Here is a 27,256-nt window from a genome sequence, read left to right as displayed (position 1 = left end):
TAGAACTCATAGGAAGAGAGGTTTGAAGGTGGGAGCTCATAGCCAAAAGAAACACAACTAGCACTCGATTCAACATCTAATCTAACATGAGCACACTCTCTTATCACACTTTAGCTTCTCTAGGCCTATCTCAACTCTTTTTACCCTTATACTCATCATCAAGCATCCACACATTCAAATCAACCAACTCTCACATCCATTAAGCATAAAACATCAAGTGAATTCTTGCAAATGGTCAATTGGTCCAAATCATTTGGTTGAGTAAGGGAAGGCTTTTATTCAAGTGGGTCAAGAGGTTCGAAATCCATGATCTTTTAAAGTGGTTTACTCTCGAAACGAGTAGCCTTGACATTGCACATAATATATCTAAGAAAGGGACCAACTCATGCATACAATGCTCAATCTCCATTGTTCTACCCTTTTCCCAAATATACAAGTTACACAATCACTTCATAATGTCGAACCCAACTCTCATCTCTCACCAAAAGACCCGAAGAACACTTTGCACATAAAACTCTTTTTCTTTGAAATCTATAAAGGATTTTCTTAACTTCTAAACAAATCTTAGCTCTAAACAACTTTGCTAGCCCCATTTTTTTTTCTATTTTTTCTTTTTTTATTTTGTTTTTGTTTGGGGGCCAAGACTTTTCACAAATCGAGCTAGAAGTTTCTCTACTTATCCCATAAAGACTAGTCAATTAAACACAAGAGTTCACTCTTTTCCTTCAACTTTCTCATACTCCCAAATCGAACTTCACAACACTCGCCCCCGTCCTATGGCTAGACAATAATGTGCCTAATCTAGCAAGAATGAAGATCAAACATTGTCGTTCCCGATACTCTCAACATTATGTGCATGTAAGACTTTCCGAAAAAGGCCTCACTCATCAATCAATGAAGGCTTAAACAGAGGAAGGGATTTTGGGGAGAGGTCTACCACTAGAGGTTGTCAAAAAGATTGGCATAAAGGATGTGACAACTCAAGTGTGTATATCCATGATTCAGTACACAAGGGACCATGAGCAAGATGTATTAAGTTCGTTCAGTTCAAATAAGGTTGTAGTTGGCTTTAAAGACTGAGTTTCAGCAATCAACAAGTTTCAGGAAGAGTCTTCAAGGCTCGAAGCATACAAGTGTTTTTGAGAGGTGCATAAGCTACTCAGGTGCAAAGTAATGTTCTTTACAAGGCATTTCAAATCATTGCTCCCAATGCAAGTAAATGCAACCTATATGCTCTAGACTCTCCTAGAAATGCAAATGATGCAAACTAAATGATTTTTTTATGCAAATATATATGTATAATGCAATGCATGAGACTCAAAATCATCAAAGCAAACGTGATCAAATACTTGGTACCTCCCCCAAACTTAAATGACACAGTCTCTGTGTTGTCAAGGAGAGAGAGATACCCAAAAAGAAAAAGCTAATATGCAAAAACGAAATGGTATATACAAGGGAAAGTAGTGGGTTACCTTCTATGAGGAATGAGTAGAGGGAGATGCTCCCTCCTCGTCGTCCTCAGGTGGTAACTCTTAAAGGTGCTCATCAGCAAGAGTGCCCATCTCTTCAATGTAGAAGGCTTGCCCGAACACAGTTGGTTTCTTCATTTTCTCCTTGATGTCAAAGTGGCGAACATGCCCTTTACCCAAATGGAGATCAATCGTGCCCTCTTTCACCTTAACAATTGCTCCTGCTGTAGCTAAGAATGGCCTTCCAAGAATCAATGGGTCTTGAGCCTCCTCACCCATCTCAAGCACCACAAAATCTGTAGGTATCTCATACTTTCCAATCTTCACAGGTAGGTCCTCTAAGATGCCCACAGGGTACTTCACTTAACGATCAGCTAACACCAGAGAGAGTCTACACTTCTTGTACTGAGTGAATCCAAGCTTCTTTGCTACAGACAAAGGCATCACGCTGACACTAATTCCCAAATCGTAGAGACATTTCTCAAATACCATAGGTCCAAGAGCACAAGGTAGTGTGAAGCATCCTGGATCCTCTAACTTCTCTGGAACATCAAGCCTCTGGATGATGGCACTGCACTCATGGGTAAGAATCATCATGCTTTCCATTTCCTTCTTCTTTGCAGCTACAACATCTTTCAGGAACTTGTTGTATTGAGTAATCAACATGAAAGCATCGATGATGGGCATTGCAACCTGAGCTTCACTCATTTGCTTCTCAAACAAAGCCTTGTACTTCTCTAGCAGCTGCCTCTTGAATCTACCAGGGAATGGTAGTTTGGGTTCATAGGGAGGAGGAACAAAAGAATTCTCACTTGCTGGAGCAAGAACTTCACCATCTTTCACTGTTTTCTTCTCTTCCCCCACCTTTCCTTTACCTTTGACTTCCACAATCTTCTCCAAGATTTCATCATTGATTTTCTCATCAACAATCACTACTTCATCATCTAAGTTGATGGCCACCTCCTCACCTAGTTTCTCAGCATCCCTGGTGAGGGTTGTAGGAGGTAACTGCTTACCACTCCTAAGGGTGATAGCTTTGGCCTCCTTGGGGTTTTGGTCAGATTTTCCAGGTAGAGATCCTTGCTGGCGAGTCTGGTGAGTGTTCATGGAAGCAAACTGATTCTCTAAATTCTTGACTGTAGAAGCAAGATGTGAGAACTTGTTGTTGAGCTCATTGTAGCTCCCATCAATCTTGGAATGAAGGTTCTTCAACTCATAACCAACATGCTTCTCACTTCTAGTCCGAGACTCCAAGATTTGTTTCAGCAGGGTGTCAGTGCTGCTCTCTTGAGTAGCAGAGGAACCAGATGAGGGGTTTTGCTGAGGTTGATATCTGCCTTGCTGGTTGTTTCGAGGCGGATAACCACTCTGTTGGTTGTTGGGATAGGATTTCTTTTGGTAGTTGTTGTACTGAAAGTTGGACTCTTTTTTGTACCAGCTACCATTGTTGTTGATGAAACACAGCTCTTCCTGACCTTCCAAACCCTCAACCTCATGGACAATAGGTGGTGTCTCTTGGCTTGGGTTACCAACAAAGTGCAGCTGCTCTTGTGTGGCTTTATCAGCAAGGAGGATGTCTATCTTATCCTGTAGAGCTTTCAACTCATTCCTCGTCTGCTTATCATCTGTTCGACTGCCTCTGTCGTGGTCTCCACTGTAGACTGCATCACTCTTTACCATGTTGTCAACCAGCTCATCTGCATCTTCCCCAGTTCTCCTCAAGAAGAACCCATTGCTAGCTGTATCCAGTCTGGCCCTGTACTTAGGAAGAGCACCACGGTAGAATGTGCTCAGCAAGCTCTCCTTAGAGAAACCATGGTGTGGGCATTGAGCTTGGTAGCCCTTGAATCTCTCCCAGGCTTCACTGAAGCCTTCCAAGTTCTTCTGTTGAAAGCTGGAAATCTCATTTCTCAGCTTAGCAGTTCTTGAAGTAGAGAAGAACTTCTCCAAGAATGCTCTCTTGCAATCATCCCAAGTGGTGATAGAGTCGCTGGGTAGAGACTTCTCCCACTGGCGTGCCTTATCCCCCAAAGAGAAAGGGAATAGCTTAAGCTTTAAGACATCTTCGGACACACCATTGGTTTTTGACAACCCACAGTAGCTGTCGAACTTGTCCAAGTGATCAAATGGGTCCTATAGAGCCAAGCCATGATACTTGTTGTTCTCGATCACGTTGAGGAGTCCCGACTTGACCTCAAAGTTGTTGGCTGCCACTGCCGGTGCTCGGATTCCCAGTCTATGACCATGAATGTTGGGCCGGTCATAAGTACCAATGGGTCGAGCTGCCCGCGGTTGGTGTTCTGCCCCTTGCGGTTGATCTTCCATATCAATATTGAATCTCTGCAAGTGGGCTTGTTGTTCTTCTTCTCTTGTAGCTCTAGCACACTCCCTCTCAAAAGCTCTGATGTCTGCTACTATTGGAACTAGGTTTGATGGACCCCTGCTCCTCAAGTTCATACACCTGAAAGTGAAAGGTAGGTGAAGAAAAAGAATCAGTAACAAAACAAAATTAAAATGACTTAGTCTCAAGCAAGTGACTAAATCTCAATGTTTAAATCTACTCAGAATTTGGCAACGGCGCCAATTTGATGTTAGGAGTTTTCAAGGCTCCTAAGACAAATGTTGTAGTATAGTGAATGTCGAACCATTTCTGAGGGATATCAAAGCAATGAGAATGCAAGTACTCAACTTAATCTAAGTGCAACCGATGATTTAGATGGGTTTTAAACTACTACTAATACTAGAAAGCAATTACAGAATGATACTTTCTTGACTAAGGGAAAGGAGAACTCATGGGCATAGGGATTAGACCTTGGGTGATCAAGTTTCGAACTAAGGATGACAAACGATCAATCAAAATATCAACTTTAAGCTTAGACACAATCTTAAACAAACTCTATGTCTAGATGAATGTTCATTTGCTAACATATTTCAAACATCAAATGTCTTTGGTTGAATAATATGAAATCAATCATTACTAACAAGTCTATTGGCTATCTTAACACCTTTAACAACAAATGTCTTTGGTAAAGTATGTTAAAAGCTTAGGAGAGCTGTCTCAGGCATTTCATCAAATACCTTGTGGGTGGGAAATGCCTAAAAATCAACTTTTGAGTGGCTAACTCAGAAGATGCATTATGAATACTCTACTAGCAAGGAACAAGAATGATCTACACTAAAACATCCTAGAACTAACCTAATCACCCTTAATCTCCCTAACCCATGAATTCAAAAGGTGATTACTCACTAATCTCCATGATTCCTCTTAAACCCATGGTGGATTTCAGATTAATCATGTAGAGAAATAGATAATAAATCAACAAGAACACAAGATGAGAGCAATGAAATCTGAATCCAAAAGAGTTTTTCCAGTTGTTCTCTGGAAAAGAGATTCTTTCCTGGTGGCTTACAAAAAAAGTACTTAAAACATAAGTTTTCAGAAGTAAAAACGTGCATAATGAAATGACCAAAAGGCCCTTGAGTAGAAATGAATTCGAGCAAACAGAAGGCGCGCAGCGACCTCCAGTAGTCGCTCCGGGAGGTCGCTCCAGGCTTCGGGAGCGACCTGGAGGGGTCGCTGCGAGAGGTCGCTCTGGGTTGCTCTTCGCGAGCGACCTCGCTGCGTCGCTCCGGTCACGTCGCTCCGAGTGATGGAGACGCGAGCGACCTCGCTGCGTCGCTCCGGTCAAGTCGCTCCGGGTGATGGAGACGCGAGCGACCTCGCTGTGTCGCTCCGGTCAAGTCGCTCTGAAAGGGTGTCACAGCGACTTCACGATGTCGCTCCGGTGAGGTCGCTCCCATGCACTGCTCGTCCAATGATCACCTTTTTCACCTCTTTTGAGCTCCAAATGCACCCAAATGTCTCCAAGAACTCCATGTGGTACTCCAATACCTGATAAGGACTCATGTATGTAAAATGCAACCTAAACATGGCTAAATCCTAATCTATATGATCAAATTGCACATGAGTGAATGGATAAGACAATGAAAATATGCATGATATCATATTCTTGTGATCTGCCACTTCCTGCATGTACACGTCCTCCTCATTGTGTTAACATCATATGAGTTACTTTCCAAACGTACATCAAATACCCCATGAGTACAAGGAGTCGTTATACACTTGTCAGCATCTTCCTTCGCAGACTTAAGCATATCGACAACATATTTGGTAAACTTCTTCTGTCGCCTCTGTGATTTCTTGTTCCTCTTCGCTATTTGGAGCATGGCTTTCCTTCTAATAGTCTCCAACATAGGCACAAATGACTTAGCTCGAGCTCCGGTAATAGTTGAGTTAAACGATTCAGTAGCATTATTGTCGACATCCTCATAGAAGCTACCGAGTCTATAGTATGCTAAAGACCATGTCTTTGGTTCCCTATTTCATCACATCTTCGTACAAAGACATACTATAGTCCTTCAACTTACTGAGTTCTTCCTTGAACTGTGTCGGATTACAGCTCCAAGCGAGATTCCACACCTTTGTTTTCAGAAAATCTTTCTTCTTGTGCTTTTTCTTCAGATTCTCAACTATATACTTCACACATCTTCTATGCTCCGTCTGTGGTAACTCTTGTTTAATAGCACTTATAAGTCCCTGAAAAGTTTAAAAAAAAAATTAAACAAGCAATCACTCAAATTTAAACAAGAAAGCCGTAATCTTGAAAAATGATTTCTTTACCTTTGAACATTCTGATAGAAGAACAAATTTTCTACCATCTCCAAGATTGAGATCATGCTTCAGTCGCTTGATAAACCAAAACCATGTATCTGAATTCTCACCTTGTACCACCGCCCAAGCAAACAGATAAATCTGATTATTAGCGTCATGTCCTACAGGAATGAGTAGTATTCCTTTTGTAGCGACCTTTAAAAATCAAGCCCTATGATTGGCCTACAAGTCCCACTCCACAAGCTTCTAAGCTTCTCGAAGCAGACGTAGAATCGATCAAACACATCTTTTTTAGCAGCATTAGGAATGGTTTCAAGTACTACACTTGTACATGAGTTGGTCTTTTCAATATCTCTCACATAACCTTGGAGATGAGCAAATTGGTCGGCATACTCCTTGTCAAGCCACTGCAAAGTCACTGTTCTTCTTCTTTGGCATTGATTTCTTGAAGCTATCAGTTTCCACTTTTCCTTTATCTGCTCTTGAATCTTCTCAGGCATTAATTTATTATCCTCTCGCAGTTTATCAAGAAACAACCTAGTTATAACCGGACTCCTTAGAAGCTTACACTTCCCATTAGGCGTACAACTATGATATATGTACCTAGTCTTTACCAACCACTTCTGCTTCGGCTGATCAAAAGCACAATAGACCCTCCATTTGCACTTGCCTCCATTTGCACACTTGAAGCTAAGCTTCGTTTTGTCCCACCTGCTTTGCTCAATGTTTCGACCTTTGCTCAATTCGTAGTGTAAGGCCGCTTCTTTGAACTCGTAACCAGACTAGAAAGTTGTTCCCACTTCTAGTTTATCCTTCGATTTTTTGCTTCGTCGATACCTAATATTTAACTCATCTTCGTCTTCATCCGATCTTTCTGGAATTACATTCCTGCCAATGAACTCCTCATCCTGAAAATCAGCCATTGAAGCCTCAATTTCAAACTCGTAACGATCTTCAAGCTCTTCTTCTTCATTGTTTTTGATTTGAGCATTCCCATCTTCTTCGTTTTCCGTCTCACACTCTCTTGGCTTCTGACCAATTTCATACTCCCAATACTCCTCATCATCGTCGTTTGCTTCATCCATCCTCGACGCTTCAGTAACAGGAGTTACAAGAGTAACATAAATGCTCCATTCTCTATTTGCCTCCTCTTCATCTGTAGTCGCCGAAGTTACTAGGACAGGAAACCAAGTTTCTTCATCGACCTCCATTGTCGCAGTGTCAACACGAACCGAACTTTCTCCATGTCCTTCATCGTCCTCCATAAATCCTTCAAGAACCCTATATTCTCGATTACAGTTGCTTAAATCGATGTCAATGAACCCAAGATATTGGTATCAACTTTGTCGATGTCGATGAACCCTAACCCCCAATTTGTAATTGAATTTGACGCAAAAAAAAAATATCATAAGATATTGTGGTATTAGAATCGGGTCAAGCTTTAATCGAGTCTTTTATTGGGCAATCAGGTGTTTTTAATCGCGAATTTGAGTCACTAAACGCGTTTTAGCTAATCTGTTTAAAATTGTGGAAAATTGATCGATTATTTTGTTCAGGAGGGCAATTGATGAGGCAAGAAGTCTGAGTGGAAAAATCGTTGGTTCATGTAGTTTAGGGGCCAATCGACGTCAACCCGGTTATTTTTATTGAGCTGAATGATTTCGAAATATTTGTCACATAGTGTATTTGGTGGTTCGGTCCACAGAAAAGATTCATGCCACTACTGGTATGAGATTGTAACGTTTCTTAATTTCTAAACCTGCTCCATATACATTCCAGTTACCACAAAATATTGATCATGCTTGTTGACTGTAATTAATAATAGAATACTGACTTATTCGTTTTTTCAGTTCCGTCTCTTGGAATGTCATATCCAATGCATGTGTTCTTTAAAAGTCAATAATTAAAAGACAACAAAGAAAAGTAAAAAGTTGTGATTGTGGGAGAGGAGATGGTCGAAGCTGACACTGCCAAATTACCACTGTGTGGTTCATATAAATCCTGGGAACGAAAGACACTTGTCACGGTCTGCCACTAGTCAAAATACAACACCAGGCACGTAAACTGCTCTAGGGGCAGCCCTGGGACGGATCCGGATATCCGGAAAATTTAGGGTATCCAGATCCGGATCCGGATCCGGATTCGGATTCGTGGTTTCCAGATATCCGGGTTTCGGATATCCGTCTCGATATTCTATTATCCGCGGATATCCGGATCCGGATCCGGATCCGGATCCGTCAAAATAATTAAAAATAATTTTTTTAACAAAAAATACTAATTTTTTAATATAATACATAAACTAAATATTTATAAATATATTTATATATGTTTATAATATTGTAAAAACTAAAATATAATATTATAAGATTAATTTATGTATAAATATTAATATATCAAATATAAATATTAATAAAATTTAAAAATTTAATGTATTTTAAAAATACGGATCCGGATCCAGATATCCGGACCTAAAAATTAAGATATCCGGATCCGGATTCGGTTTACACGGATCCAAGATTTTACTATCCGGATTCGGATCCGAGCACCCCGGATATCCTATTTTTGGAGCGGATCCAGAGCGGATCTCGGATCGAATCCGGATTTCGGGTAATAAGTCTCAGGCCTATCTATGGGTAACGCCACCAAGTTTTAGGTTTTATTCTCCTTTAAATATCGTTACAAAAAGTGAATGAATCTGTATATATTAAATATCATGCAATAAAATTGAAAACAATCTCCATCTATAAATTTATTAATATATATCACGTACCGGCTGGCAACATTAAACATGAAGTTACTTATGTTAATCGCCTCCATGATTATATATCTAACCAAACTAAGTCGTCCTTATTTTTATTAACTAACTAGGCGTCTTGCCCGCATATGCGGGCTTAATCACTTTACAAATATTTATTAGTTTATTTTTTTTATTAATTTAAAAATTAGCATAATAACTTATTATATATGTTTTCAAAAAATTAAATCAAATATATATATATATATATGACAAAAATCTAACTAAATATATATGTTTAATTTAAATTTATTAAAGATAACATTGACTTTAATCACTTAATTTATTATAATTGTTTTATATTTTATTTTTAAATCTTATAATTGAAAAATATGTTTTAAGATAACAACCCAATATATAAGAATTATCTTATTTTTTTTAAAAGTTAATATTATTAATAAAAATTTGTTTTTGATTATATAATTAATTATATATAAAATTCATTAAGGGTAGTATAGATATTAACCGCTCTAACTTTGAACGTGAGAGCTCTGATGCTAAAAATTACTTCGCAAATAGTATAGATTTTAGACTTTTGTTTTTTAATATGTACATATTCATATTCAGTAACGATAGATAGTCGGCTAGGTTTGATTTTTATATAACAAAACACATCTATCTACTTATGTTAAAATATGTTATGGCTTTTCTTTCTTGTCAACATGTTATGGAATCCTTTTTTTTTTGTTTGGAGTGCGTGTAATTCGCTAACTAATTCTCTAGGAAAAAATAGAATTTTATAAAATCGAGAATCAGATTAGATCAAAAATCAAAAATCAAAAATCGTATCCATATTCAATAGCTAGACCAGCAAAACCACGTATGGGGTACGCTCACAGAAGATAGAAGCAAAAGCTGACGCGCATAAAGCGTGTGCATGTCCCAGTGAATGACATTATTAGTAATCTGTTCACAAATGCTTTTATCTTTTTTTTTTGATAGAAAAAAATATAAAAAGAACGTAAAATAAAATATTTGAATACATGTTGTGTAACACTGTATTCGTACCACCCAATCTAGCTGTAATTTTGCTCTATTAAATATTGCATACCTTCCTGCTTTCTTTATATATGTTCTCTCCATTACCATCTCTCTTGCTCCTGATATCATATTTTCAAGAAAACAAGATACAGGAGGATTCTCTCTTCTCACTACAGCTTTGGTCGTATGGATGATCTAAAGGAGGTTTAAATCTCTCAAACCTTTCTTATTCTTCTGTTTTTCCTCTAGAGAATCAATTCTAAAGTTGAAATGATCCATGATCATTCGCTTTTATAGAGTGAATTTTTACATGTTTTTTAATTAATCTCTTATATATCGAAACTATTGAATCTGTTGAGAATCAGAACAAACGATTTAAGGGTTTTTTTCTTTTGTTGACAGAACAAGAACTCGCCATGGCTATCAGTACCACAGTTTGGAGACTGGGATCAGAAAGGAGGAACCATTCCTGACTACTCAATGGATTTCACAAAGATCAGAGAGATGAGGAAACAGAACAAGAGAGATCTTTCTCGAGCCAGTCTTGGCAACGAAGAAGACCTCATTAACCCTTTTCATAACCAACCTACTTCAGTTGATAATACGAAGCCTAAACTCACGACTGTTCACAGCGACAACAACAGAACCAACACTGAGTTCTCTCACCACCAGCCACTTTCTCCATCTGTAAGAGATTTCAATTTTTTTTGTTGATAACTGAATGATTGATTGTGTTCAGGATCAGTTCTGTGCCATTAATATAGGCTATCGAATATAACTTTGTAGTAATTTGGTTACACAATGTTTGTTCTATATAGTTGATCATGTGTTTATATTAATTGAGTTACATGCATACACTTGAATTTCCCATCTTAACATTCATTTTTTCTTGCTGTGGGTGTATATGATCTAGATGATTGATTGTGTCTTCAAACCGTTAGGTAGGTGTATGTAATTTAGTTAGGTTGTGGAATCTAGCTTTGTAACTTTATATGGTTAGATGTTGGGTCACACATTGTTTGTTCTACTTTACCTTTTTCAAAATTGCAGACTTTTTCTTTTAGATTTTGACTGAGTTGTGTCTATGTGAATTGGATGATTGTGTATTTTGGATTATAGCTGTGTGTGTTCATTTGATGTGCGCCTTACCTTCTTGGGTTGATTATCTAACTTTGTAAGCATTATATGGCTTCTTCTAGCAATTGGGTGAATGTGGTCCCTCGGTGTTTGGTCTAAGTTAAGTTGCTAGCTGCTATTTATATATACACATGATATTAACACCCCCACCAAACTTCATAGAGTAGATTTTGTGTTTATATTAGATCTGGAGCATGATTGGGTATGGTTGAGGGGGTTTACATGGTTATAGAATCACATCAAAGAAATAACTATATAGTTCTTGTAATGGTTTCTTTTAATCAAAGTAAAGCATAATCCTTTACAAGAAAAATGTGTGGCTTATAAACTTTTGTGACCTACCACGTGAACTGCACAGACGAGGAGAGGAATCTTCAGCTGCTTCAACTGCTGCGTTAAAGCTTGAAGGTTTTTTTTTATAATAGAGACGACGATGAGATGAATCTTCAGCTGTTTCGATTATTTATAATAATGAAGTGTAATGGTAGAGTGAAACCATTACACTTATATTTTTCTGCGGAAGCAGTAAAGTATTAATCAAGTTTGTCTGCCGTTTACTGTTATCTTCCAGTGTCTAACTATGTTTTTGGTATTAATTTGAAGTGTAGTTTAACTTTCCCAGAGATTGATGTTTTCAGTATTGTGTAATGCAGAGTAGATTCTTTTGTACTTACTTTGAATTGCGTTTGCCATCTCTAACTATCTAAGTATCTGATAATCAAAACACATAAGATACGTTTACTACAATCATCCTCGTAAAGTCTTAAACTACCTTAACTAAGCTTATTGGAGGCTATAGTGTAAATAGAGAAGTCACACTAAGAAAGATGTACATGTCCTCGTCTATTTCTGATGAAAACGATTATGAACAGTGAACATTGAAATTGAATCAACAAAGTTGATATGGCCGAGTTGGTCTAAGGCGCCAGATTAAGGTTCTGGTCCGAAAGGGCGTGGGTTCAAATCCCACTGTCAACAGTTTTTTTTTTTTTTTCATTACTCGTTAAAACAGATCTTATTAGTTACTACTGATTCCACTTATAAGGCTATAACCCGTCGATCTAAACCTCTCCTTTTGTTACTGGTCCAAAGTCATCAAAGTAAAATACAAAGCTTTACGGACAAGATCTTATCACAGGTTTTTGAAGAGATACAGACTATAACAAACTTGCTTTGAAGATCGTGTGGCTGAAAGAACGAAACAAGATAAGATAATGCTTTTTAGATTCCCAGAGTTTGCATTCGTTAGAACCCATCAACTATGATCAGTGGGGGAAAAGTCGAAAACAAAAACGAAGTAATTAAGTAAAAAGAGGTTATTTTCGGAATAACCGGTAGGCGGTTGTTTTGTGTTACGTTTTCTCCTCCCACATCGGTTAGCTAGAAAAAGTTAGATCTTCTAGCAAGTATAAATAAGAGGCCGTGTCACATCGTTCAATTTATACCTTTCTCGGCCTTTTGGCTAAGATCAAGTGTAGTATCTGTTCTTATCAGTTTAATATTTGATATATGGGTCATCGGCCCATACGATGTTAACTATATTTTTTCAGGGGGGAAGCCCATCAAGATAGCTTGCTATCTGGGCTTTCGGGAGTTGCCCTTGCGTTGCACTACTGCACGGGCCTGGCTCAACCCATCAATCAAATAGTCCAATTTTTTTGTGTTTACTCCGAAAAGCACTGGTTCGTATTTAGTTACATGCCTGTTAGGGGTAATAGGGCATGTTTTGTTCTAAGGAATACTGGTCACGGGTTGGCTATGTTTGTAACTCGAAAAAGAGTAATTGGGCCTTTAGTGATAGCCCTATAAGTTGGACGACGAGAGCAGATCCTATATCATTCAAAGCCCATCACATTGTATATATTGACTTGTTTTCCTATTATGTTCAAAGTCTTGAAATTTAGATTTTTTTATTGTTTTTACTTTTTACTAATTTAAGTATTTATCAAATTGTACGATTTGAAAATGGTCAATTATATACTATCAACGTGTTTAACATATAAGTAAAATAAATTGTTATTAATCTATTTCAACCACTGGTAACTTTTGTACTTACTAAGTTAAAATTATTGTTAGGTTAATGTTTATACTTTATACTGTGCAATTTTTTCGACATTGGTTAATTTAAAAATGTTTTTAAATTCAGTGGAACCTATCGTCTTGAAAATTTTACCCACTGCTCTTGAATGACAACTACGATAATTAATGCTATTTTGCTAAAAAGAGGATATTGCAGTTAAGGGAGTGGAGGACCACTCTTTAGAAATGTTCCGACTGAGGAAAGCTAATCGGAGGGTGGTCCGTGGTCCCTCGATGCATTTCAAATTAGTGATCATCGGGCCATCGCAATAAAGTTTGTATGCTTTGGACCATTGTCTTGATGGATAATCAAGAGAGATGAAAGGTAATATCATCACACATCACACAATACTCTGATACAAGCCTTTTTTTTCCCTTAAAAGTCAATGAAAATTTCACATTCTTTTCGAAAGCTCTTTCCAAGTCAGATTTGGCAGATGCTATTGTGTGTATAATACAATGCTAGACTTTTAATGTTCTCAAAGCGTTAAAAAATAAAAACTCCAGTTTTTGTTTGTTGGTCTTTAATAATTAGTCACTTAGTTTAGCGAATTGATCGTGACCTGTGAGTCTTGGTCAAATAAATATCCCTCTTGTAAATAACCATTGACAACAAAAAAAGCTTAAACCATAGCTGCTACCACTATTTTTTCAAGTAGTTTGATAATGATGCAATCATGTAATGTATAATATTCATGAGGGTCTAGATCATAATAATATGCCCGAGGGTCTAGATCATGATTTATTACAATTTGCAGAGACCAAATTACAATTTGCATAGTCAAAGCCTATATATATATATATATATATGTATGTATATGTATGTATCATTATTTTTCAAAGTAAAACATGTCTGCCGTAGTTGTGTAACATAGTCAAGCTTTTTAAATAGTTTTTTTTATCTGAATCAGTTGTACCTACAATCTTCGCAGTTACACCCACTGGTCGATATTCAATTAAAAAAACAATTGATGCTGGATATATTGAAATAATTAAACACACTTGATGAAAGACTTAGTCATAGACACGATTCTAAGATGAAATTGTGATTATCATCTCTACAAAGCATTAAAAAAACACACCCAAAAGCTTAAAATAAATGTTAAAAAGCACTCTTGAAACTCTCAACCGTTATGTTGTTGAACCCGAAGTTACTGTCTGGACTCAGCACCACGTAGTGTACCAATCCAAGCAGGTGGCTGCATCCCGGTCTGCTCATAAACCGTATCAAGAACCGGTGGCAACATCTTGTAGAGTCCAGCAATTTCCTTCATACCACCACTACCCATCCCCTGATCAACACCAGCACCACCACCTTGGTTCCACACACTGATCTTAGGCTGCAAGTCCCTGATGGCCAAAGCATTGGTCTTGGCGATATCCTGATAAACCCCATTGTTGATCATCAAAAAGTCCCTCATCGCCGAGTAGTCATTGTCAACCGCGTCCAAGAGAGTCTTGATGTAAGTCCCTTGAGCAGTGGCCATGGCCACAAGCCCATCCGCATCTCTCTGTTTAGCATAGAAGGATGCATCAGCTGCAGCTTTAGTAGCCTCCGCTTGCTTCTGCTTCTCGTAAAGAACAGCTTCTGCCTTCTTCTGCTTGTCATACAGCTCCCAGTTAGCTTCTTGCACCTTGGTCTCATACTCAACAGTGGCTTTGCTGAGGAACTCGGCTTTGAGCTTCTCCGTCCGAGTCAAAGCATTCATCTTCTCGACTTGCGTCTGAAGCTCAGCTTCCCTCATAGCAACGGCCTTGCCAGCTTCAACCTCAGCCACACGAGAGTTTTTGGTCAAAGCAGCCTTCTGAATCGCGAGTGCTGCATCAGCGTGAGCGACGAGAGCCTCCTTCTCGTTCTGAAACACTTGGACCTCGGTCTTCACCTTGATCTCCTCCTTTGTCCCTTCTCCTAGCCTCTGAGTTGCGATGATCTTCGACTCAGCGTCGATCTTGGCTGCGTTCTGGATGGTGAGACCGGTACGTTCTTTAGCACCGACCTCTCCCTTCATCTTAGCCTCGGCGACATCGATCTTGGCTTGGTTAGCTGCTTCCATCTGAGTCTTCTGACCCAAGTAAGAGAAGTACTCATGTCCAGGGACATCAACGAGCTGCTTCACGTTGGCGTTGTAGATCACAAGACCAAACTGGTTTAGCTCAAGTTGAACCTTCTCAAACACTTCCTGCTTAAACTCCTTTGTTCCTACGAAAAAAAAAACACAATAATCAAACTTCAAGAGGCAAATCAGCGAAAAGAATATTATAAACAATTTAGTAAGAATTTATATAATTAAAATTCTTTAACAAAAATAATTAAATAATAAAAAAATAAAAAATAAAATTGGGGATTTCACTAGCCTATGTTCAAGACTTGCCACGCAAGCAAGATACAAATCTAGGGTTTCAAGATTTGTATCTGGTGATTTTACCTTTGAAGACCTCTTCCATGGTCATGGAGGCGACGAGGACACGAGTCTCTCCTTCGATAACACCCTGAACAAGCTCGTTGACGTGGTTAGAGTGCTTGTCGTGCTGAGACATAAGCATGGCGTACAACAAGAGAGCGTGAGGGTCATCGACGCGTGGACCGATGGTGAACACGGCGGGGATAACAAAGGGGAGTTTCTCGGAACTCATGGCTTGGACCTCGAAGGTGTAGTTGACCGGAGAGACGTCGAAGACGGTACAAGATTGCCATGGAAAGACCCACGACTTCTTGGCGAGTTTGATGTCTTTGATCCCACCACCGGTGATGGCGAGGTACTGCGATGCTCTTGCGACTTTGTAACTCATTCTTCTTTGAAACTTGTTAGGTTTGTTTGTGTATGTATGTGTGTAGAGAGAGGTATCATAAGACGCAAGTACTTATATAAGAGTTCTTAATATATACGCGTAATTAGGAAAAATGGAAAATAATACTCGGAAACAAACAAATTATTATTATTAATTTCCTTTTCTTTATCTCCAAGTTTACAATTTAGTGATCTACATGTATTATATGTTTGCTTTTTTTGGGTCAAAGTCTACTAAATAAATTGTTATTATACGATAAATCCATGTATATTTATTGATAAATATCAATGGTGTTTAATGTTTATCTTTGACTTTTTTATTAAAGTATAATATTCCATCGATTCCCAAAAAACAAGTTTTAGATTTTTTACTCATATTAAAATAATATATTGTTGACAAAAAAAATTACAATACTAAATTAATTTGTGATTATCAAATGCATTACTTTTTCTAATTAATTATTTTCTTACATTTTAACCAATATAATATAATAAACACAATTTTTTTGAAGTTTACATTTTATCATTAAATAGTGCATTAAAAAAATATTTTAACCGAAAAATATAAAAAATATTCTTCTAAAACATAGATATTTTGGAATGGAAAGAATATTTATAAAAAAAGATTGAAAGAATAATTAAATAAAAGATATATTATGGTTTATGGTTGATATATTGGTGAAGCATCCAAGAAACTCCGGAACATCTTTTAAATATTCGTAAAGAATACTCATATATGACATATCCGAACAAGCTGTATTCTATATGGGATTTCAGTTTATTTTCTTCTCAATACCCACAGATTGTGTATGACTAGTTTTTAATTAAAAATAGAGAAATAAAGGATAACTATTAGCTAAATTTGTCGTTGAATTGAATAAATATTGAATTCAGGAACTCACCAGTAGTCATATCCATCCATATCTGAAAAAACACAAGACGAGTTTCTCATAACTAATCAAATGCAATCGCTAATTAAAAATTAAACATACTAACAACTTACATAAAATCACGGGAAAATCGTAAACGACATACAACGATGGCGTGTTTTTTTTCCAACATTTTAACAAATCAACGTGCTACACGTGGACTACCAACTAAAGCAAGCCGTTATTTTCAGGAGAAAGGAAGGATCACAGCTCCGTCGCTTTATCTATCCACCCACCCACCCACCCAATATCTCGTCGTCTTTCCGTTGATCATCATCTTCTTCCCAACAATCAATCAATCAAAAGAGAGAGAGAGAGAGTCTCTCGTGGATTCAGAATCTCTCCTTCGGTCAAATTCATATTCTTCCTCTCTCTCTATATATATATATATTGGAGTTTCTGATGGTAGACAGCTATAGTAACCTCTCGTGGCTCGTATGGATCCAAATGTTCGTCTTCTTCCTCCTCCTCTGCGTCTTCGGATTGTTATCCTCAGATGTCAGCGAGAGCAGTGTCTCATCTTCCGATTCACTTCCTTCTACGTCCGCCTCTGGGAGGTTTCTTGCTGGAGATCCGATCCCGATCAGCCACCACCGTGGCTTGGGGTTCTCCGTAGTACAGTCTAATCAGGTAAACTCTTAATGCTTCCCCGTTGACTTGCTGTTTTTTTTTTTTGTAATGTGTGTTCCAATTGAGATATATGATCTGAAATCGAATCTTTAGGGGTTAGATTGTAATTTACGAAAATAGCAGAGCCAGGATTAGCTGCATTAGAATGTAATGCCCAGCGAGAAAAAGTTGTAATTAGATTTTAAGAAAGTAATCTAAACATTGACAATGTGTGATTCCTAATTATGGTTTTTTTTTTGGATCTTTATATGTTTTTAAGTTTATGTCATCTCTTATGCGATTCAATTGCTGAGAGCCATGTGTCTTTAGATCTTGACACTGAGATTTTTCAGGTTTATTATGTGTGTTTTGGAACTTCTTGATTACTTGAAGATTAAAGATTTTGTTTTTATCTTGGCGTTAAAGCTTTTGCCGTACGTAGGTTTCATAAGAGATGTCTAATGTTATCTTTAAGCAATGATAATCTTCTGTTTGTTGTCTTTTAAGTAAACAACTTACTTCCTCTATTGCCCTTCTTTACTTTGCTACAACAGTTTCAACAGGAAAGCTTTTGTTTACAAGTTTGGTTTTTTGGTTGCCACATGTTTGGAAAAACCGGCACATTAGTCTCAGATTCTTAGATAATTATGGAACTAGAACTTGTAAATTTAAGTTGCGTGTCAGACATTTTGGATTATTGATCTGGAGACTAGAGAGGAGTTAGAAGAACCTTCTCTAGTTAGTACGGTTTTTCCAAATTCTTCTCGTCAAAATATTGTGTGGTATTTACACGCATTATTATAGGTTATGGTTAATCACAGACCCGTTTCTTAGATCCATCGTTTGTTGATGAAGTCATGTGCATTTGTTATGACAGATGGGAAGTTCTCAGGCCATAAAAGGAGAGATAGCACCAGCTGAGACAAGGAGAGTCACGAGAACAGAGGAAGAGGAAAGTTCTTCTGATGAAGATTCGAGTAGTAGTATTTTGTATCATCCTTGTAATTTGTTTCAGCTTGCTGGAACCGCATTCCTTAAGTGTTTTGGGCTTGACCGGAGTACAGAAGAAACTGACGATTCTCTGAGACCTGAATCTAAGAAACAGAGGTGATCCAAGTTCTTGTGAATATAGAAGAAGAACATACACGTTTTTAATATGTGTTGTTGATGCGTAGCACTATTGAGTAGGAGAGAAATGAAGAAACTTGTAACTATATGGAAAGGTTATATTGTTGGGGTTAACACGAACGAGTTAACTCAGTGAATAACTGTGGGTTAAAATATTTTAAATGCGTTTTTTTATATCGGTGGTACATTTGAAATCTCCCGACCGCGTGTCAATTTGTGTCCAAAATATATCGACTGCTATTAGAAAGTTAGACTATAATGTGAAGTGTTGATAGTAAACTTAAAATGACTAAACTTCAACTAAGTTAATATTTTAAAGAATAAACAAACTGAAAATGTATCCAAACTATTCACACCATATATTTCGTTTTTAGTTATTTAAATCGAAAATAAACATGTAAACAAACAAAACTTAGTTGTAGTTAAAGACAGTATTGAGATTGGGCCTTCTCCGAAAGCCCAAACGAGTGATAAGAAGAAGAGTGATACACAGTCTCAGCCCAAGAAGCAATCTTTGTCCTGTTCTGATAAGGCTGTCAACACACAGCTCTTGCGTGAGCGTTGTACGATCAAGCCAGCTAAGGGCATTGTTACAACGAATAGATTTGGATGCCTAGACAGCTGTGCTACAGTGTGCTGATGTTAGGAACTAGGATAAGATCTAAAGGATGTATATAATGATGTAAGGGGTGGCTGAGAAAGACAAGTTGAAAAAGAAGTAATAAAAACAAAAATATTTTCTTTTTCATTACGTTTCTCTGTTAGGTTTCACATGGTATCAGAGCCATGGAAGAGCCTTCAGCAATCGTTTCTACTCCATCTTTAAGTATCACACAGTGTGTTACTCTGAAGCTCTCATCTTCGAACTATCTTCTCTGGAAGACCCAGTTCGAATCGTTTCTTTCTAGCCAGTCTCTGTTGGGGTTCATCAATGGGACTACTCTGCGGCCTTCTCCTACGATTACAATCAGGAGTGGCGATACAGTTAGTGAAGAAGTCAATCCTGAGTTTGCGAAGTGGATGCGTAAAGATCAGTTGGTCATCGCGTGGTTGTTTGGTTCCTTGTCAGAAGAAGCTTTGCGTGCAGTTTACGGCTTACACTCGGCTCAGGACGTCTGGGTCTCTCTTGGTCAGAAGTACAACAGAGTGTCTGCTACACGGAAGTTAGATTTGCAAAGGAAACGGCAAGGTATGACAAAAGGTCAGAAATCTATGTCTGAGTACTTAGGAGATGTTAAAGGAGTTTGTGATCAGTTAGACTCTATCGGTTGTGCCATAACGGAACAAGAAATGATCTATGGTGCATTGAGTGGTTTAGGCAAGGAGTATGAGTCAATCTGTACAGTTATTGAGCACTCTATGGATACAATCCCACAACTGAGTTTTGAAGATGCAGTGTTCAAGCTCATAACTTTTGACGACAAGCTCAAGGTCTACAATCAGTCAACAGAAGTGAGTCCTCACTTGGCATTTCATGCTGGTCGAGGCTACAATACAAGAGGCCGTGGTAACTACAATCAGAGAGGAGGTCACCGAGGCAGAGGTAACTCATCATACTCTACTCGTGGAAGAGGATTCCAACATCAGTTTGCAGGAGGATCTAGTGCTAACTCAAACACAAGACCTACTTGCCAAATCTGTGGCTGCTATGGACACTCTGCAGCTCGGTGTTATAATCGTTTTGATCAAGATTACCAGTCTCCGGATTCAGTTCATTCTGCACTCACAGCGATGACACTCTTCTCCAATCATCAGAACTCTGGTCAAGAATGGTACCCCGACTCTGCAGCTTCCGCTCACATCACCAACAACACTGCTCAGCTTCAATCATCTGAACCATATTTAGGTGATGATCAAGTGATCGTTGGCAACGGTGATTACTTACCCATCACTCATGTTGGCTCTATTTCTCTTCAGACTCCACAAGGTACATTGCCTCTTAAAGATATTTTGATCTGTCCAGGAATAACCAAATCACTGTTGTCTGTCTCAAAGTTGACAGTTGATTATCCTTGTGAATTTACCTTCGATGCTAATTCTGTGTGTGTTAAGGACAAAGCAACCAGCAAGGTGATAACACAAGGAAGAAGACATAAAGACTTGTATGTGCTGAAGGACTCAAGATTTCAAGCTTTCTATTCTACAAGACAGCAAGCTACAAGTGATTGTGTATGGCATAAGAGGTTGGGTCATACACACATGGAGGTTCTTCAGCAACTGTCTCAACAATCAGCTATAGTTATGAATAAAGCAAGCTCACGTTTATGTTGTGATGCTTGTCATTTAGATAAAAGTTCTAATCTCCCTTTTGTAGCCTCGTTATCTGTTTCACATCGTCCTCTGGAATGGATTCATTGTGATTTGTGGGGACCAAGTCCTGTGGTTTCCTCACAAGGATTCAAGTATTATGTTATTTTCATCGATAATTTCTCAAGATTTGCTTGGTTCTATCCGTTGAAGCTCAAGTCAGATTTCTTTTCTGTGTTTGTTCGTTTTCAAAGCTTGGTTGAGAATCAGTATCAACACAGAATTGGTCAGTTTCAGTGTGATGGAGGAGGTGAATTTATCAACAAACAGTTTCTGAAGCATCTTGAGTTTCATGGTATCAAACAACTGCTTTCATGTCCACATACACCGCATCAAAATGGTCTTTCTGAGCGAAAACACAGACACATTACAGAGCTTGGAATCACCATGATGCTTGACAGCAAAGTTCCCCAGCAGTTATGGGTTGAAGCGTTTTTTACTGCTAACTTCATTGGAAACTTGCTTCCTTCGTCTGTTCTTAAAGACAGGAAGAGTCCGTTTGAAGTTCTAAATGGAAAGGCACCAGTATATACTTCACTACGAGTTTTTGGGTGCAAATGTTACCCCTATCTGAGACCATATATGAAGAACAAATTTGATCCCAAATCACTGGTCTGTGTGTTCTTGGGATATAATGAGAAGTACAAGGGGTATCGTTGTTTGTATCCGCCAACTGGAAGAGTTTTCATCTCAAGGCATGTGTTGTTTGATGAAAGTCAGTTTCCGTTTGGAGACATGTATAGTTCATATCACAAACCTACTGATTCTGTCTTGTTGAACTCCTGGAAGACAATGAATCTTCATTCAAGCATAGGCGTATCTGATCAAGACATCGCCAAGCAACAAGAAGTTCAAGTTGAAGAACTTCCGCCTCAGTTTGTGGTAGTTGATAATCCAGTCCAGGAACTTCACAGCTCAATAGTGCAGGGAACACCTATATATGATCATAATCATGTTAGTGAATCTTCTGGATCAGCTGAATCACATCAAAGTAATGAGGTGATTGATCAAGCAGCTCCAGTGCTTCATCCCATGACTACTCGAGCGCGTGTTGGAATTGTAAAACCCAATCCAAGGTATGCTATGGTTGCAGTCAAGTCTGTCTATCCTGAACCAAAAAGTATTAAAGCTGCTCTCCAAGATCCGGGTTGGAAAAATGCAATGCAAGTTGAGATCGACAACATGGTAGAGACATGAACCTTTGAGTTGGTGCCACCAGAAGAAGGACAAAATCCAGTTAGTTGTGGTTGGGTTCACAAGACCAAGTTGGATGCATTTGGCACATTGCTTAAGCTCAGATCGAGATTGGTGGCCAGGGGAAATGAACAAGAAGAGGGCATTGATTTTTTGGAGACATTCAGCCCTGTTGTGAGAACGGCAACAATAAGAACAGTCTTGCATGTCGATGTGACTAAGAAGTGGAAGATTAAACAGTTAGATGTACATAACGCTTTCTTACATGGTGACTTGAAGGAGACTGTCTATATGACTCAACCTCCCGGTTTTGTTGACTCCACAAGACCAGATCATGTCTGAAAACTGAAGAAAGCTATATATGGCTTAAAACAGGCTCCAAGAGCATGGTTTGACAAATTCAATAATTTTCTTTTGGAGTTTGGGTTCGAGTGTAGCTTCCCTGATCCCTCCTTGTTTGTCTATCATCACGGTACCAACGTCATCTACCTCCTCTTATATGTCGATGATATGATACTGACAGGAAACAATGATGTGTTAGTAAACACACTGCTGGACCATTTGAGTTCTGTGTTCAGGATGAAAGATATGGGTTCACTCCACTACTTCTTGGGTATACAAGTGCATCAGTGTGATGATGGTCTCTTTATGAATCAGTCAAAGTATGCTCAAGATCTCCTCATCAACGCTGGTATGCAAGATTGTTCCCCAATGCCAACTTCGTTGCCGTTGAAGCTTGATAACTTACCAGGCCATGATGAATTGTTTGCGGAGCCATCGTACTTTCGAAGTCTAGCAGGCAAATTGCAGTACCTGACCTTAACAAGACCAGATCTTCAATTCTCGGTGAACTATATTTGTCAAAAGATGCATCAACCGAGTAACTCTGATTTCAGTCTGTTGAAGAGGATTCTGAGGTATGTCAAAGGAACATTTGAGATGGGAATTAGCATCAAGTCAAATACCAGCTCTACACTGGTCTGTTACAGTGATTCTGATTGGGCCGGTTGCAAAGAAACTCGCCGTTCCACAGGTGGATTATGTACTCTCTTCGGCTCTAATGTGATATCTTGGTCTGCAAAGCGTCATGATACTGTCTCAAAGTCTTCCACAGAAGCTGAGTATCGAACCATGTCAGTTGCAGCATCGGAGATCGTTTGGTTGCAAAATATGTTGAGGATTATGGGTTTGCAGCAATAGGTTACGCCTCTGCTTCTCTGTGACAATCTTTTGGCGGTTTGTCTCACAGCCAACCCTATGTTTCACAAAAGGACTAAACATTTTGATATCGATTATCACTATGTTCGTGAAAGGGTTGCTCTCAAAGCTCTCGAGGTGAAACACATTCCAGGAACGTTACAGCTTGCTGATGTTTTCACGAAGTCTCTGTCTCATGAGCCATTTTTCAAATGGCGAGGCAAACTTGGTGTTTCCGTGCCTCCTACGCCAAGTTTGAGGGGGTGTAAAGACAATATTGAGATTGGGCCTTCTCCGAAATCCCAAACGAGTGATAAGAAGAAGAGTGATACACAGTCTCAGCCCAAGAAGCAATCTTTGTCCTGTTCTGATAAGGCTGTCAACACACAGCTCTTGCGTGAGCGTTGTACGATCAAGCCAGCTAAGGGCATTGTTACAACGAATAGATTTGGATGCCTAGACAGCTGTGCTACAGTGTGCTGATGTTAGGAACTAGGATAAGATCTAAAGGATGTATATAATGATGTAAGGGGTGGCTGAGAAAGACAAGTTAAAAAAGAAGTAATAAAAATAAAAGTATTTTCTTCTTCATTACGTTTCTCTGTTAGGTTTCACAGTACTCTCAATGACAATACATGATTATAGATACTAACTGTGAAACAACAAAGAAAACAAAGTATGTGGAAATATTAAAAACAATCACATTAATCTAGTGTTGACCAAAAAAAAATCACATTAATCGAGTTTTAAAATAAAAACGTGTGCTGGTCAAACAAAAATAGTTAACGGGGATCAAAAAACGTCTTGGAAAGCAAAACAATTCGGAAAATCCAAAAGACTTATCCAATGCCAATGCGTCGTTGTTTCTTGTTATTTCTTCTCTTTACTTTTTTTTTCCGAGACAACAATATTTGACCACATGCGTTTTTCTACAATCGAATGTGACCTGAACTAGTATATTATTATTCCTTATATTTATTTCCCTATATAAATTTCGTAAGGTTTCAAAGTTTACGAAACGTTTCCCATTCCTTCTTATTTTTTAACAAACCCTTCCTTTTTTTGTAACACTGTACAAACCCTTCCTAAAACGTTAAATTAGTGATACTTTTGATATTTGTAACTTTGATAGTTATATTTGAAAATTAAAACATACAATATCATAAGTTTTTTAAAATTATCTTTCTTAATTATGAAATGTCCAGGGGACCAGGTCCACCGATAAGGGATGTCCACCGATAAGAAAGAACTAGAGAAAGTTGCTTTTCGATTTTAATCGTCACTAAACTATCTAACTGCAGTTACCAAGTTTTAGTTAAATGTTACTCCAGTTTATTTCACAAGACAATACATCGGTTGGTTAGATGATTATAGTAAATAATTAAACGAACTCTAAGTTAGATGATTAGCAGAGCTTTATGCGATCAAACGAGCTCTAAGTCAGATGATTAGTAGAGTCATCAACCCACGAAAAGGTCAAAGCCACATGCTTGATATAGCTAATGACAACAATATATACATAATTTAGTATACGCATCAATAATCATTTCATTCTATCAACAAAATAAATTAAAAACCGGTGCTTCCACCGTAGTCTAGTGGTTAAAATTTAAAGGTTTCTACACCCAAGTCTAGAGTTCAAATCTCAGGCTATGCAATTTTTTGCAGATTGTACATTAAAAGAAGTTCAGGTTTCAATTCCCGGAGAAAGCGATTTATTAAACAATTATACAGACTATGGAAGAAAGGCTTACAAGAAATCTTCACCATGGTGCAAGTAAATCCGGTTGGCGTAGATCTTCGAAGGACGGCTCAGGTGATGCAGTTAAGCGTAGATCCTCATAAGGCAAATAATATTGTCGGTTGTCATCAACGTTAAAAAAAAAAATTTAAAAACTCCCAGTGTAATTAATTAATTCTATCCGAAAGTCATGATTTAAGAAACGATACTCCCTCCGTTTTTAATTGTAAGTAGTTTTGTTTCAAAGCACCAATATTTAGAATATTCTAGTATAGTATTAAAAAAAGAGTCACGCCAAATACCGAGTTACCATCCCACTATAAAACGCAAAGCTGTTTCTCTAGCCTCTCTTCTCAATCACTCACCTTACAAGAACAGCTTCAATTCTCTCACTAAACTTAATCATCCGACTAGTAAAAGTCTTAACTCAGATCTCATCCCAATGGAAAAAATTGAGAGACAAACCGAAGAAGCATCTTATCTAGGGCTTCCTTTTAATTTCCTCAACCAAACTCTTAAAGCTATCTTAAGGTGTCTTGGAATACTTCGTCATGATCCTCCCACGGTTACGAAAACGTCGTCAGATTCTGCACCCTTAAACCAGCCGGTAAGTTTCTCTAGCAATATTTACATCAAAATCCAAGATAAATATATTGGATGAATTCCCTGTTCTGGAACGCGTTAGGCGCTAGTTGGGCGGTCGGGTTGGACCTAGCGCCTAAAGAAAAAATCAATCGGGGATTAATCGGAAATTACGCGGGGCGGAATTTTTAGATGGTTTACTATGTTATAAAACATGTTAATCTTTAATTGTGTATAACATTAATACATTTTCATGTTTATGATTGTATAAACACACACAAATAGAATATATAAATTTAATATAGTGTAATTTTCATCAAAATTATGAATATAAATGATATTTATAAAATTTTAGATCAAATAAACAAATAAAAATATTATTAAAACTAAAAAACAAAATTAAAAAAAAAAAAAAAAAATTAGGCGGCCGCCTAGGCGGCTAGGCGGTCATTTAGGCGGCTAGGCGGTCATTTAGGCGGTCTAGGCGGAAAAAATCGGATATCCGATTTTTTAAACCGATTTGGCATAAATCGGGGCGGAAAAGTGACGCGTAACGCCTAGGCGGCCGCCTAGATTTTTAGAACAGGGGATGAATTTAAGTTTCGTTTTCTGATGTTGTGTTGTATAAAGTATTTAGCTGCCTATCTTCGGAAGTTATATACTTTTTAGAAAAATCATGTTAATTGTTTTACAAATTACATTAAGTTTGCGTAACAACAACACTCGCGTTATAGGTTAATAATATATATTTAAGCAAAAAATGATTAATAATATGCGCAACGACAGAAAAAAAAGTTGATATTCAGGCTAAACATCAGTATTTTGAATAGAATGTCTTTAATTAGTAGTATTACGAAACAAAACTCAAACATGTGTGTTCTGATTCTACTTGCAGGAGGAGGAAGAAGATGTGGTCATGGAAGACAACGTCGTTGTGGCGACTATGGGCAGTAAAAACGGCATCATAATAACGAGTAGGGGATCAAAGGTGAAAGCAAAGAAAAAGGACAAGGAAAAAGTTAGCTCAGGACGACCGGGGCAACATCACTAGCAGTTTCACTACATTACTGCTCCTTCTTTTCGTAATATAACTAGTTTTGGCTAAAAACACGAAGATTAAGAAGTATTTTATAATAAATAGGTTAGATATTATTTAACCAATAAAAAATAAGTCTATTTAATTTGATTGGTCACACTGTATTCAATAAATGTAAAAATTACCTAGAAATACGAAAACTACTTACATGACAAAAATATTTCCCTAAAACTAGTTACAATATGAAACGGAGGGAGTATTATTTAGTTTGATTCGCAGTTATGATTTTTGTTTTAATAAATGTTTCAATAATGGTAGTATAGTGTTGTTGTTTGTATTGATAGTTCTTAATGATATTAACTATCTACGGACTACGGATACAAAATGGCTAAGCTAGTTCATTAATCTGAGAACAACAATAAAGTTTCATTAATATTCCAGCGTAAATTCACAACCACTACTAATACTATCGTACGTAACTGTCATTAATCAATGTTAAACATTAAAGGTCTACCTGAATCCTAATTATTTTGGTGTTTAAACCACTAGTCATCAGCTCGTCCTACCTCACATTATATTATAGGTCGGTAAGCCTACTCGTGTGAATCAACT

At 37.9% G+C, this 27,256-nt stretch overlaps 4 protein-coding genes and 3 non-coding genes across 7 annotated transcripts; 6 read left to right on the top strand and 1 right to left on the bottom strand.

The window, feature by feature from the left end:
- The first annotated feature begins 3,279 nt into the window (after positions 1 to 3,279).
- LOC125584609 lies at positions 3,280 to 3,386 on the top strand. Its single transcript, XR_007321521.1, has one exon. It is a non-coding gene; the product is annotated as a small nucleolar RNA R71 (small nucleolar RNA).
- Positions 3,387 to 9,813: 6,427 nt separating this feature from the next.
- Positions 9,814 to 11,726, top strand: LOC106433519. The gene is made up of 3 exons (XM_013874342.3): positions 9,814 to 10,120; positions 10,319 to 10,603; positions 11,412 to 11,726. Exons 1-3 carry the CDS (start codon positions 10,103 to 10,105, stop codon positions 11,457 to 11,459), a joined length of 351 nt encoding a protein of 116 aa, XP_013729796.1. The 5' UTR covers positions 9,814 to 10,102; the 3' UTR covers positions 11,460 to 11,726.
- A 224-nt stretch (positions 11,727 to 11,950) lies between these two features.
- Positions 11,951 to 12,031, top strand: TRNAL-AAG. Its single transcript has one exon. It is a non-coding gene; the product is annotated as a tRNA-Leu (tRNA).
- A 463-nt stretch (positions 12,032 to 12,494) lies between these two features.
- LOC125584740 lies at positions 12,495 to 12,690 on the top strand. The gene has a single exon (XR_007321649.1). It is a non-coding gene; the product is annotated as a U2 spliceosomal RNA (small nuclear RNA).
- A 1,398-nt stretch (positions 12,691 to 14,088) lies between these two features.
- Positions 14,089 to 15,993, bottom strand: LOC106433517 (flotillin-like protein 3). The gene is made up of 2 exons (XM_013874340.3): positions 15,559 to 15,993; positions 14,089 to 15,332 (listed from the first exon to the last, which is right to left on the bottom strand). The coding sequence occupies exons 1-2, from the start codon at positions 15,920 to 15,922 to the stop codon at positions 14,284 to 14,286; spliced, it is 1,413 nt and encodes a 470-aa protein (XP_013729794.1). The 5' UTR covers positions 15,923 to 15,993; the 3' UTR covers positions 14,089 to 14,283.
- A 1,079-nt stretch (positions 15,994 to 17,072) lies between these two features.
- Positions 17,073 to 18,772, top strand: LOC106375585. The gene is made up of 2 exons (XM_013874317.3): positions 17,073 to 17,480; positions 18,337 to 18,772. Exons 1-2 carry the CDS (start codon positions 17,253 to 17,255, stop codon positions 18,568 to 18,570), a joined length of 462 nt encoding a protein of 153 aa, XP_013729771.1. The 5' UTR covers positions 17,073 to 17,252; the 3' UTR covers positions 18,571 to 18,772.
- Positions 18,773 to 25,348: 6,576 nt separating this feature from the next.
- On the top strand, positions 25,349 to 26,981 carry LOC106433504 (elicitor peptide 1-like). Its single transcript, XM_013814367.3, has 2 exons — positions 25,349 to 25,633; positions 26,504 to 26,981. Exons 1-2 carry the CDS (start codon positions 25,469 to 25,471, stop codon positions 26,657 to 26,659), a joined length of 321 nt encoding a protein of 106 aa, XP_013669821.1. The 5' UTR covers positions 25,349 to 25,468; the 3' UTR covers positions 26,660 to 26,981.
- The last annotated feature ends 275 nt before the right edge of the window (positions 26,982 to 27,256 follow it).

Source organism: Brassica napus, chromosome C3, assembly GCF_020379485.1.
Source record: "Brassica napus cultivar Da-Ae chromosome C3, Da-Ae, whole genome shotgun sequence".
Classification (NCBI taxonomy): Eukaryota; Viridiplantae; Streptophyta; class Magnoliopsida; order Brassicales; family Brassicaceae; genus Brassica; species Brassica napus.
Note: the sequence above shows the minus strand (reverse complement) of the source record. Positions and strands in the feature narration are given on the sequence as shown.

Bases quoted from the DNA above. Each gene is read 5' to 3' on its own strand.
- LOC106433519 (XM_013874342.3), top strand. The intron at 10,604-11,411 runs GTAAGAGATTTC...TGAACTGCACAG, and splicing joins ACCAGCCACTTTCTCCATCT to ACGAGGAGAGGAATCTTCAG.
- LOC106433517 (XM_013874340.3), bottom strand. From the start codon at position 15,922: ATGAGTTACAAAGTCGCAAGAGCATCGCAGTACCTCGCCATCACCGGT. The intron at 15,333-15,558 runs GTAAAATCACCA...TTTTTTTCGTAG, and splicing joins CATGGAAGAGGTCTTCAAAG to GAACAAAGGAGTTTAAGCAG.
- LOC106375585 (XM_013874317.3), top strand. From the start codon at position 17,253: ATGGTAGACAGCTATAGTAACCTCTCGTGGCTCGTATGGATCCAAATG. The intron at 17,481-18,336 runs GTAAACTCTTAA...TTGTTATGACAG, and splicing joins CCGTAGTACAGTCTAATCAG to ATGGGAAGTTCTCAGGCCAT.
- LOC106433504 (XM_013814367.3), top strand. From the start codon at position 25,469: ATGGAAAAAATTGAGAGACAAACCGAAGAAGCATCTTATCTAGGGCTT. The intron at 25,634-26,503 runs GTAAGTTTCTCT...TTCTACTTGCAG, and splicing joins CTGCACCCTTAAACCAGCCG to GAGGAGGAAGAAGATGTGGT.